The 12,761-nt window shown below is 37.2% G+C and overlaps 1 protein-coding gene across 1 annotated transcript; it reads right to left on the bottom strand.

The window, feature by feature from the left end:
• Positions 1-176: 176 nt before the first annotated feature.
• On the bottom strand, positions 177-6,252 carry LOC110635770 (phospholipid:diacylglycerol acyltransferase 1). Its single transcript, XM_021785219.2, has 7 exons — positions 5,419-6,252; positions 4,260-4,482; positions 3,853-4,136; positions 2,653-2,980; positions 2,092-2,351; positions 948-1,438; positions 177-612 (listed from the first exon to the last, which is right to left on the bottom strand). Exons 1-6 carry the CDS (start codon positions 5,898-5,900, stop codon positions 955-957), a joined length of 2,061 nt encoding a protein of 686 aa, XP_021640911.2. The 5' UTR covers positions 5,901-6,252; the 3' UTR covers positions 177-612; positions 948-954.
• Positions 6,253-12,761: the final 6,509 nt, after the last annotated feature.

The raw sequence follows: 12,761 nt of genomic DNA on the forward strand, positions 1-12,761 counted from the left end.
ATTTCACTAACAACTCTGTTAAATGTTGTAATATTTTGAGAAAAGTTGTTGAAGTGAATTAAGGATCATAAGAACAGTGCATCCTCAGATAGCTGATGCAACCTGAAGTAAAAGAAATGACATTGACAGATTCAAAACTACTAATGTCATAATCACAGCACAAAAGAAGTCCTTCAGAAGTACCTTCCAGGCAAAAGTAGTCCATTTAAAGCAGAAAAAAGTTTGAGACTCTTTTTGGTGATTTCAGCAAAAGCAAATCAATTAGATATTATACAGTCCCAACTTCCAAGTTCCAAAGATATGCTATTGCTAAGGTATATCATTTTCATTTCTAAAAGTTCCAGGTACAAGAATTACAAAATACAGAAGATGTATGTAAAATGATTAACCTAATAAAAGCAACAACAACAGCTACAGCTCAACTTTACATCAGAGGAAAAGCCAATCTGTCATGCTGCAGCCAGCTTTGCAGCTTTCTTCTATATCACTTTCAGATAAGAGACCAGAAGAAAGCTTTGGTGATATACTTCAGAATTATAATGTTCAGGTCAAGCACAAGCAAAAAAGAACGTTGTTTTGATGGAATTACTTGCAACATCAGGTTCCGTATCCCTGCAAATAGAATGAATAAGAGCCAGCAAATTTTCCTCAAACATTGACAACAAATTACAGTAATAAGTATTGGCATCCAAACAAGGACATTAATTTTGCCTTTTCACAAGCCATGAAGGGAGCTGGTTAATTATGCAGGATCTATTGATGTGAAAAAGCTTTTCAGATAAAGTAGAAAACTGATTTCACCCAGGAAATCTCAAAGATAATATTTTTTTGGTGCTGGGAATGAGAAAGTATACCACTAAAACTATGACTTATCAGAATGCAGAGCCTGAAATAGCTAGGGCCAAGAGAAAAAAGCACTCATTTATGTTAAAAATTTTAGGCAGCACCTTGCATTTACAGCGGTAAGTTGATCTTCTTAGACCACTTAAAGATATCTGAATAAACTTGATCCCCTCCCAACTCTTCTCCTGTAGCACCAGCTGCCACCCTCATTATATCCTCAGTTAAAGCAAAATTTCCCATTATATCAACATGGGCACCGCTTTGAGTGCCCCGGCCTTCCAGTAAATTTGCTGGAGGAGAATGATCATACTCCCTAATGTATGTTTTACTTCCTGAAGGATTGAATCTGGTTTTCCCACGCCAAGCTTTAGCACACATGAAGCCTGCACTTAAAACAGGAACAGTCTCATCCCCATCAACAGTGTAAACTCCATCTTTCAAACCGCTGTCTTCATTTTCCCCGTCAGCTGATGTATCAATCTGAAATGGAATGTAGCATTCAGCAGAAGGAGATAGCTTATAAACGTAAGCTCTTTCAGTTGGTATGCCAACTCCATACATGGAAAAGATTTCCATTTCTGGGGCATTGGGTAACCTGTAAAACCATCATGCCAGAAAGCATAGTCAATAAGAAAACCATTTACAGATTGCCATGCCTTAGTAGCTAAATCAAGTAATTGAACAGCATTTGGAGAGAGAGAGAGAGAGCTATGCAATAGGGGCTCATAACTGTGGAAAAAATAGTTGAAAACAGACATTAATGGCAATTTTTTTTTTACAGCAATAAGATAAAAAGAAATTAAGATATTATAATGGTCTATTAGCAGAATTTTTTTATGGAACTACTATCAAAACAAAGGTAAGAAGCTATCTTTCTTCATTACAGAATATATCAACTTACTGCTCCTTTGACCACAATAGCCATTTAATTATCCAGATCAATTCCTAGGATCTATACTGCTGTACCAGTATAAATTTCATTTTTTAGTGGAATGCCACTATAAAATTTTAAATTTGAATAATATTCTGAAGGAACAAAGATTTAGCTTTCTTTCAGAAATTTAGCCACTTGTATTTACCAACTTAAAGCTGTAGGTAAGCATACCTACTGAAATGACAGGTTTGTAACTTTGTAAACTAAGCAATAAGGGATATTGCTATCATCCAACATATTTACGTGGCTGTTACAAAGAAGAAAATTCAAATCACATTTTCTGAGAACAATTGACAAAAGTATGTTATTCTCACTTTGTCTCCAGGGGATTTGCCCAGTGTTTGTAGTGTTTGTACTTTGGATCATCCAAATTGTCAGCAATTCCATAAGAGAAATGAGCACTACCACGCTCCATCATTTTTGGGGCTACAAAATGAAGCAGATCTAGAATAGATCCAGCAGTATAAACCTTATATTCTGCAACAGCTTTAATACCTCCATATCCCATTTCATGGTACTCTGTCCAGACATCACGACAAGTATTGTTTGCAATGCTACGTCCTTTAACAGCATCCTGCAATAATGAGATAGCAAAAACACATTACAGCAGAAGATGAGATTTCTAAATAGGCTGATATTGATGCATTGAAGCAATAATAACTTAGAATGGGAGAATTTTATAAATTTGTTATAGTTGTAAGAAAAAAAAAAATCAGCAATTCAAATTAAGAAAATAATTAAAAGGATAAATCGCAACACCCTGATTGTATAAGCAACTGAAAGAGAGCACAAATGCAGAGCGTACCAAATGTGCATGACTTGGCAATATGTGGAAGAAACATGCACACCAAACTTAGGAAAATAAACAGACTTACCCTAAAGTCATTCCTCTCAATAGAAGATGAATGTGCCTCTGCTACATCTTTCCCAAATGAGATCATTCTTCCATATTTAATGCTCTTTCTTTGAGAAACCCCATTTTCAATCCCATCTTGGCTGCCATTCTTGGTGTCGTTGTTTCTTTGCCTTGTCTTGCCAGGAACGTAACCTTCCTCAGGTGACCAGTCAAGATCACCCCAAATAGTGGCCCCACCTCTTGGTATCATTGACATAGTTGAATCCCATGTGCGAGACATCCTCATTACATGTTGCAAGGTCTGAAGGGAAAATATATCATTATCCAAAAAACCTGGTGCAATGGCCCTGCAAGTTGGGATTATGATTTAGAACATTCACTATATGCAAGCTGACTAGATGTAAATGCATATAAAAACGAATATCATGAACATTTAGAAGAGGAAGTGCCCACTAGGAAGACAATAGTATGTATAATTGACTATCAGCAATAGAAGAGCAATTTCTCATTTCAAAGAGATAGAGGGAGAGAGAGAGAGAGAGAGAATCTGGCTGCAAACCACTTGCTTTAAATATGAAAACAGATGGATAGAGCAGAGATATTCAAACTCTATAAAAAGGTAAAAACCCCAGAATCTCACATATTGTGAGATGGTTGTGCTTCCCATTAGAACTAGAATGGTGACTAGTGACCAACTGAAGGTTATCAACAATGTGACTATTAACTTTATGCCTCTAATAATTAAAAGACCATACATTTAAATGAGGTATGTTTTGTACTTGAAAGGAATTAACTAATTACTAGAACATAAGAAACATCTATTTGGAAAACTAAAATTTTGATTGTCTGTAGGAGAAATTGAGATGGCTTGTAACAGACATTCTGACAATACTTACAAAAGATGAGTACATTTTCTATTTTATAAGAAATGCTAGTGAATCAAAAAGAGGAAGTGAAGAGTTTTTGGTATCAAAAAAATAGACTATCGATCAAGACTATTATGTCATCCCAATGACAGCAAGAAAAAGGGCAAAGCAAGATGAACGGATTGATAGAGATCAAAATCATGTTCATTATCTATGGGAAAGTTTACTCCTAACAAATGCATAGTTTTACTGCAGGTTTTAATTCTCTTTAATCAACAGGGCAAAAAATATTTGTAATCTCTGGCAAGCTACATTCATCTCTAAACAATCTATCAGAAGATCACTGCAAAAACCTGGCAACTGCAATATCCCTTGCTTCAGCAGAGAAAAGCCCTGCAACAGCTTTTGGAACACCTAAAAATGGACCGCCAATATTCATCACCGCCTTGATATGCTTAGCACACCAATCTGGCCCACCTCCGCCACCCATTGGAGCTGGTGCCTCAACCCATTTCATGAAATGCAGAAAGTACAAAACACCCATGGAATGTGGAATAATAACAGCCTTATTCCCACCATTGGTAGCAACCATCAGTTCTATATTAGTCTTCATGCGGCTTAATGTTTGATCTCGGACCTGATTAATTGAGCTTATCAGATATATGATGGAAGGGACAGACACTAGAAAACTAAATTCCACTGGCATCTATAACACCATCAAGAAATTCAAGATGGGGAAAAAAAAAGAATAAAGAAAAACCTCAGTGTTCTGAAATGAAAGTCTCCAATCATATGAGGCCATATACATCGTTTTCTCCTCATATCCAATGCGTGCCAAGTTAGCAATGAGAACTGCCCAGACAAAATATCCTGGAGCAAAGTAATCAGCAGCCACAAGTCCAGAGACAGGCCTAACCCTTATGCCTGGAGGATCCAATCCAGTTTCATTGTCTAGTGATAGATGCTCTACCCAACAGAGAGGCCTGCAAAATATCCAACAGAACAGTAGAAAGGTGCTTGATCAATCACCAGAAACATTAAACAACTGCTAGCAAGAAATCTAATTGGAATCAGCAATTCCTAGGCCCCTAAGATTGTAGCACACAGTTTTTTTTTTCCTAATAAAAAAAAGTTCTGTTAATTCCTTTCCTGTCTGTGTGTACTGCAATTAAGCCAAAGTTCATCTCCATTCCATTCCATCTTAACAGTAGGAGGGAGATGGAAACACTGGTAAGTTTCCACCATTGAGGCATTGAAATGTCCAATCAAATCATTTACACAAATGATTGGATGTTGAATCCAGCCATGTCAACAAATTTGAGCTTTTGATCCAGAATGCTAATTGCATTTTGTGTCAGTTTAGTATACTATCCAGAGTTTATGCTCCTAATTGACAAGCTGAACATCTAATTAATGTGTCTTGTTAGATGATCAAAATTCAGATATGAATACGTCAAGTTAAAAAAGAATATCCTTTTCAAGTGATCAATAGTTACATTTTGACTGCCTTCCTCCATCATTGGCGTCAACCACAAAGCTGACACACAATCAAAAATAACAAGTTGTATAACAATGAACTACTCATATATATGGGAACAAAAAGGGAAAACAAATCAACTAGTGCCAAGCCAAACTAATTAATCAAAAGTTTATTCCATAAAAGTAACAAACAAAGTTTGTCTCCCTACCAAGGAACCTAGTTTCCTTAACGTAAAGTCAATTAATAATATTTACATTAACACTAGTAAAAAGTAGGAAAAAGCACTACAGGGCGTTAAAAAATTGCTGGTTGATGATTATTGAACTTCTACATACAGCAAACCAATTCACATTTCTAATTCATCGAACAAATACTCAGCATAAAAACAAAAATAATTAAGAAACCAATCAAAATCCCAGAGTTCGCCAATCATCCGTACCTCTTATATGCTTCTCCGAATGTTCCACCCCAAAGCCGCTTCCGAAACAAGCCATCAGCACACTGATGCCCTTCCCACAACTCAAGCCCCGCCGTGACAATCCCGGGGACAAAAACCACTGGATGCTTAGCCTTCAATCCTTCTTTCCTCAACTTCACACCCGGTGGGTCTGGCAAGGGACCTGTGATGGCCTCGGTGACATACTGGGGCAAAGATGCAGGCATTGCATTGTACAGAAACAGTAGAACCCACCACACTATGCATATGGAGCCCACGAACCAGCAGCAGTCGTCTATGCAAGACCATTTCGGTTTGCTTCCGGGCTTCTCCTCTGCACTTCCGCTGGTGGGTTTCTTTTGGTTCTTCTTTTGGTGTTTCCTTTTGTTATTATCCTCTTCTTCTTCCTCCTCGCTTTGTGTTTTTAAATCCGATGCTGAGCTTTTGCTGGGTTCAGTAGGTTTTTTGCGCAGAATTAGAGGCATTTTTCTGGGTTCAATTATCTTTGGTTATTAAGCGAGAAGAGCTTGATTACTGATAAGATGCAAAGAGCTAAAAATTATATGCATTAAAAAATCAAACTCCAATGAGCTTCCAAAGGCTTTTGGAAAAGATACAAACAGAAAAGGCAAATTTAGTAACTTTTCTGTGAAAGAAAAAAAAAGAATCTTTTAAATAAAATTTCGAGCTTCAGCGACTGTATATTAACCTAATCTCCAGAGGATATATTCCATTAATAATTGATTAAAAGAGCTTTTAAGAGGGTTTTAACGACGGAAACAAAATTCAGAAACCGAAAATGGAAATCTGTCGCAGGAGTTAACAGGTAGGGACAGAGTGGGGTGGTGACAGTGAGACTTTCGTGGAGGGTCCGATTCATGGAAGAAAGCCAAGGTGAGAACGTGGCCGACAATGATTGGGAAACGACATAATATAATGGGCCCCGCATCATGGAAGCAAATAAAAGAAGAAAACGTGGCGTAATTTTATTGGGAGATGTTGTGTCAGGAGCTTGTTAGAGGAGGAACGGGGGACGTGTTTCCTTGAAGAATGGCGGAGAATAGTCGTGAATGACGGCTTTGCAAACGCGTCGAAACGACACCCCGTTTTTTTGACTTACAGTTACAGGTTCCATGTCTTGCTGGTTGGTGGCTGCACGTGTTTATTACTAGAACAGGTTTGCTCGTCGAAGGCTTGTTTGACGTTCGTGTGCAGCTGTGCGTAGTTGGTTCTGGTTTAGCAGTGGCCAATAGGGTGGACTCTCCCTGGCACGTATGAAATTGTCGAGTTTTGAGCAATAATAAAAACAATAGTTATTATTATTATTATCATTTCTTTCTTATTCAGAGCCGGATTAAAATGGGAGATTTTAGTTTTAGGGATATAAGGCCTGAAATCAAATTGAAGGGTCTTCAATTCTAATTTCCATCTCGATTATTTGACAGTTTTTTTTTTTTTTGTTTTTCTTAACTTTTTTCTTTTTCCTTGTGGTGTAGCTGTTTTACACTGTCATTTGGTGACCTTTTCTTGTTCCTTTTGAACGGGAGACAACATATATTTCCTTTCCAAAGAGTGGGTCTCTGTTTCCATCTCCAAGCGGAACTGTAAATAACTTTTGATGTTCTTTTCTTTTGCTAGCTGGTATATATGGATATGCTTAGTAGTGGCAATTCAGATTGATGAATCGTATTCGTGTCGTGCTAACACGTGACATGAATACGATTAAGATCGATACAAACACGACATAATTAATGAATCGTGTTAAAAATTTAAATACGAACACGATTTTTCTATTATACGAGTTACACGATACGACATGGTTAATAGTAAAGTGTATTAAATGTATTCAACACGACACGATCCATTTAACACGAAATAATCCATTTAACCCGATTTAACACGACTTAACCCATTTAACACGCTATATAAGTTTGCCCCCCCTCCCCCTTTTGTTTTTTTATGTAGTTTTCCTCCTCTTGTGAAGAGTGATTTTGGAAGCACCAAAATCCGCGTGTGCTTTTCTAGTTTAGCAAGGCTTGGAGATCAATTTGGTTTGATTAGTGAATGCTCGCGCGGTGCAAATCTAGAAGTTTAGCTTCTATCATTCCCTTTCAATACTATCATCCCCTTCCAAGTACCATAAAGGGCAGTGATATTTTGACTGCATTGCGGCATAGTGAACAACACTCGTCTGCTTCTAATCTAACTAGGGTTTCTTTGTGTGGCCTTGACCCTATTTGTTTTGCTTAGGTTAGGTTTCTGTTCTTGGATTATTTGTATGAGCCTTTCATTTCTAGTTTTAATCAACTATAATTTATCCATTTATTAAATTAATTAGGAGACCACGAATTATATACAATATTAATTTATCCATTCAAGTGCTCAACAGTTCACCGTGCTGACCGACAAGATTCTTGAATTGAGGGAAATGGCAAGGGTATGGAAAGAGGGCAAACACTGATAGATGTGGCACAGATTTGGCCTGTTAATGCATGTTCATAAGCATCATTAACTGTATCCGTCACTTCAGAGACTGAAGTTTGGCAACTTCCTGTAGAGTGGAAAGTTGAATTGGAGCATAATATTCATGTATCCTCGTTAAATGGTGCAAACCAAATCAAGCCATTTAAAGTAAGGATTTTTTTAGCATCTTTGCACAGTACATTTATAAATCATAAGCAATAGCCGATCCAAGGGCCCCATAAATAGTCATTGATTCCACTGCATGTAATTCTTCCACTTCTGCTATCTCTGGTGTCAACTATCGCAAATTCCCTAACAAAGATTGCTCAAATTGCAACATAGAGAATGATCACCATATTCTTTCTATCTTGTCCTGTTTACCATTTGCACAAGCTCGTACAACATATCTATAGCACCACACTAGAAACATAAGAGTCTGCAGTGGCTCCAAGTGGTCAGCAGCATAAACTGCGTTTCTCTTATAAGGCTTCATAACTTCAATGCAGACATATGTGTAAACTTTACCTTCAATGTTGGGAGAAGATGAATATAAAAGAACTTAAGCAGGTTGAATGGTAGTTTGAAAATGAAACAACATGTTGAATATTCTTGGAAATTGTTTGCTTCAGGCTTCTTGGATTTATGTGAGAACCAGGAGTTCCCACAGAATAGAAGAAAATTGATGTATTAGTATACTCATCTGCAATACTTTCTACAGAAATCTGCAGCCTGAAGAAAGAAGCCTTCTAAGTTACAACAATGAATTGAAAACCCTGTCAAATTCAATAATGATTCAGCAGCAAAGAAGAAAACATAGATAGATCAATGGAAAAACATACTGAGGATCAGAATTAAAAGAAGTACATGCGGACTCTCTAGTTTAGAATCAAAGGGATTGAATTAAAATCCTCTCTCTCTTATCTTTTTTCTTTTTATGAACAGCACTTTTGAGAAGTCTGCAAAACTGGACACCATTTTGTAAATTCAACTATATCCTGATCCTGAATTTCTCTTTAGGTACCACAGTTCTTGTTATCGGTGAACTTCAAATCCTCCAAATCTTTTTCATACAAACTTTGCAAGAACAAATTCCTCTTTTGAGGTTCACATGCATAGCTGGAAATGTTCTCATAAGTTGTGTCACAACCCAACCTATGGGTCGGATCGGTACTAGAACCTGAGCCAGCCTAAAGCCCCCGAGGCCATAGTAAGCCTAACCATTCCTCAACCCAACTCTAAGGCCCATTTGGGCCCAATTTCAAGAATTCAACCGGACAGAGTCCGGCCATAAAATGGACCATTTAACGGGGAGTTTTTGACTCATCCAACCTGTAAACACAATATATAATAAATTGGGGAGCTCAGCTCACCCTCCTTATAATCAAATGTCATGAAAATAAATGGGAGCTCGGCTCCCTCATCCAATCCAACATACATGCTTTTAATAAGTTTACAGGTCCAACATGGCAAATATATTACAGACCCAAATCAAATAAATATTTCTAACATATGCGGAATTATAAGAGTTAACAGAATTATACAAACATTACAGATATTAATAGACGACCTGCGAGGGAGAGAGGCAGGTTAGAACTCAACAAGAAATCTCCTGTATCCTGGAAAAATAAGGTGAACAGGAGTGAGCGTTCGACTCAGACAATAAAATATTAATTTTAACCATAATATCTATAGCTATCTAAAGCTAATGCACCATGTGAAGTGAAAATGCAACATCATCATAATTTTTATACAAATCACATCAAAAAGGCAATTTGAAGCACTCACACACCTGATAATGTCAAACAATACATAAATGGGAGCTGATCTCCTGTACAGCCCTCTTAATCCAACCTCTGCCAGCGAAGATCTCAGTTGGACTTTCGCTTAATAAACCAAATACGGGGTCCCAGCGAATATCTCAAGCCGTGTTTACCCCGAATGATCGGGTCCCAGCGAGTATCCCTCAAGCCCTATCTACCCGTCCTGTACATATCCAGTACCATATCACACGCATGCCAACGCACGCCAACGCACGCACACTGCTTCAAATTACCACGAACAACACCCATTACAATTTATCAATTAAGAATGCAATATAAAACGTGCCTAATGTTTAACTACATAGATATATACATATAAGTGATGCATGAGCATGCCTGAACATATAATAATATTAAAATTATAATTAAAATTAATATTTTACTCACAGTACACCGAGGATTATTGTGGCTGCTGGATGAAGAAAAATAGCTGACATCGATCACCTAATAATTATATTATAAATTTATTATTACTAAGTCAACATAAAACTCTAAAGAGACAACAGACAACCTAATTTATGTCGGAACCAAACCTGCGAAAAAGTTTTAAAATACACTTCTATATCCGCAAATCATACAATCACATCACAAAGCCCCTCTTGGGCCCACCCAAACAGTCAACAGTCATAAACTTGAAAATTTTCATTTTAGTCCCTATAATTGACATTTCATAAAAATTCACTATGACAAGCTCTAAAAATTCTAAAATTTTGCTCCGCTGTCCTTAGCAATATTATAGAGCTAACGCAAAAGGAATTATAATTTTTTTGATCATCAACGAATATTTTATAAATTTTATTCTAAATCGGTATTAGCAGAAAATGAGCAACTTGGAGTTCGAGTTTAACTATGCCAATTCTAACATCTGGAACTCATCCAGAAAATCTAAAAATGCTAGGATTGACTATAATATCGACCATGTTCTGAGACGGGTCGTCGAGCAGTCGGATCGGGCTGAAAATGCGATCCCGGCACCGGTGAGCTATCTTCGATCCGATTGCACCTAAATTAAGTCCAAATTGTGTTAATAATTATTATAAAATTATTTTTAAATTTTGAAAATCGAAAAAATTTAAAAATCTCACCAAACGATCTGGACCATTCGATTTCCCCTTTTTTAAACGGTGTCCGATCGGAGCGGGATCGGCCCTATCTCGAAGATCTCATCATCCTGAGTCCATCGGTGGCCTCGGATTTCCGATCCGACGGTCTGATTGCCTGAAAAGTGGCCGGAAAGCCACTGTCGTCACTTTCTCTCTCCTCTTTCTCTCTCTTCGAGACTCACCAGAAACCTCCATGAAATGGAGCACCGCTGGTCGGGATGGGAAGCCCGTGGTCCCAGGAGTCGAGCGCCACCCTCCACTGGCTGGAATGCCACTGGGAACCACCGGAATCACGCCTAGAAGGATGCGGCTGCTGCTCGCGTTGGGGCCTCCTCTCACCGCCGTTCGCTGTCCAGGGGGTCGTCGGTGCTGTTGAGGACCACTGTGAAGGGAATCCGGACCTCTGTTGACCGTCGCCCGCCACTGGGTCGGCCGGAGACGCAGTGAACGGAGAGGGAGAGGGAGAGAGACGGGAGGAAGAGAGAGAGACGGGAGGAAGGGGCTATGCTGCGTTTAAATTTTTTTTTTTAACTTCTAATTACACTATTAATCTCTTAACTTTTTAGGGATTTACAATTAGGTCCAAATTTATTTTATTATGTTAAAGTTTAATAAAATTCTAGAAATGATAAAAATAAATATAGTCTAGAAAAATTTAATTATTTTATTCTCATCTACTAAATTAATTTTAATTAATTTAATTATTATTATTATCTTTCTTTATTTTAAAATTAATTGAAATAAATCTTATGATATTAATGACATAATATTTTTTTATTTTATTTATAATTTAAAATTTTTTGGGTTGTTACATGTTGCAAGCAAAGCATATCTTGACACAAAATTTTCTGATTTATCAATTCATATCCAAACCCAAATTGGACCCATGTCTTTAGCTGCAAGCTTGGAAGAGACAACCTGTGTGTCTATAATTCTGCTCAAACGGTTTCTGTGTTATAAAGTAACGTTTTTTCTATCTGTCTTTGCGCCTTGGAAGTGCTTGGAATTGGAGGGTTAGTGTCTTCTTAAAGAGAAGCATACTCTATCAAAGCTTTTCTTTATCTCCTCTGCTGACTATACTTCTTTCCAGGGCAACTCATGCCTCCATAAACACATATATTCTTAGAATCCAATCAGCAGTTCTAAAATGGCAGGAGGAAAAAAAAAGAATATATAAATTTTACTTGAAAATTTTTATAAAATAAAGAATTATTATAAGTTTAAATTCAAATTGAGTTTAATTAGAAAAATATATATAGGTTATCGAACCTTATTGGTTGCACGGGACGTGTAATTAATGAGCTATCAAACATGGTCTTACTTGTGGGGACCAGCAGAGGAAAAGGACAGAGGGGGTAGAGGTAGAGGGAGAGACGAGGAGTTCCTTTTTAACGGGGATCTGGGACGCCGAAGGGTGGCTAAGAGCGGCTTGCGGGCCCCACCACATGGGTTCATGCATCACCTTGCCCTCTTTGATCTGTCCTCTTTCTCGCAATAATTAGGGTTAGTGTAGGTTTACTTTATGTAAAAAATAGATTAATAATTTTTAAATTAAATATTTATATTAAAAAAAATATATATAATTAACAGATAAATGTTTCGTGGGTAGGGTGACCCAACGGTGGAGGGATGGTCCTACAAAGAAACGGTTATAACTTCCCGTTGCTTCGAGTTGCCTGATCAAGGGTAGAGAAGCCGGCCATGGCGTTTGTTTTGTTTGGGCATTTTCTGATTTAATAAAAATATACTTTGGCTTTAATTTAATACATTAAAGCAAAGAAAAGTAATAAGAATCCACGTGACACTGTCATCTAAACTGCAGCCATATTCTGCTAAAATTATTAATTTACAGCGTGTTTGGTTTATTTATTAATATTAAATATAATTAATAGATATTTAAATAAATAAATTAAAATATTTAATAAATTTAAAAAATAAAATTAATAATTAATAAATAATT

Source organism: Hevea brasiliensis, chromosome 6 (genome assembly GCF_030052815.1).
Source record: "Hevea brasiliensis isolate MT/VB/25A 57/8 chromosome 6, ASM3005281v1, whole genome shotgun sequence".
NCBI classification, from domain to species: domain Eukaryota; kingdom Viridiplantae; phylum Streptophyta; class Magnoliopsida; order Malpighiales; family Euphorbiaceae; genus Hevea; species Hevea brasiliensis.

Coding starts and splice junctions, on each gene's coding strand:
- LOC110635770 (XM_021785219.2), bottom strand. CDS start 5,900: ATGCCTCTAATTCTGCGCAAAAAACCTACTGAACCCAGCAAAAGCTCA. Junction 2,981..3,852: donor AGGGATATTGCAGTTGCCAG/GTTTTTGCAGTG, acceptor CCCAACTTGCAG/GGCCATTGCACCAGGTTTTT. Junction 1,439..2,091: donor GCAAATCCCCTGGAGACAAA/GTGAGAATAACA, acceptor ATGGTTTTACAG/GTTACCCAATGCCCCAGAAA.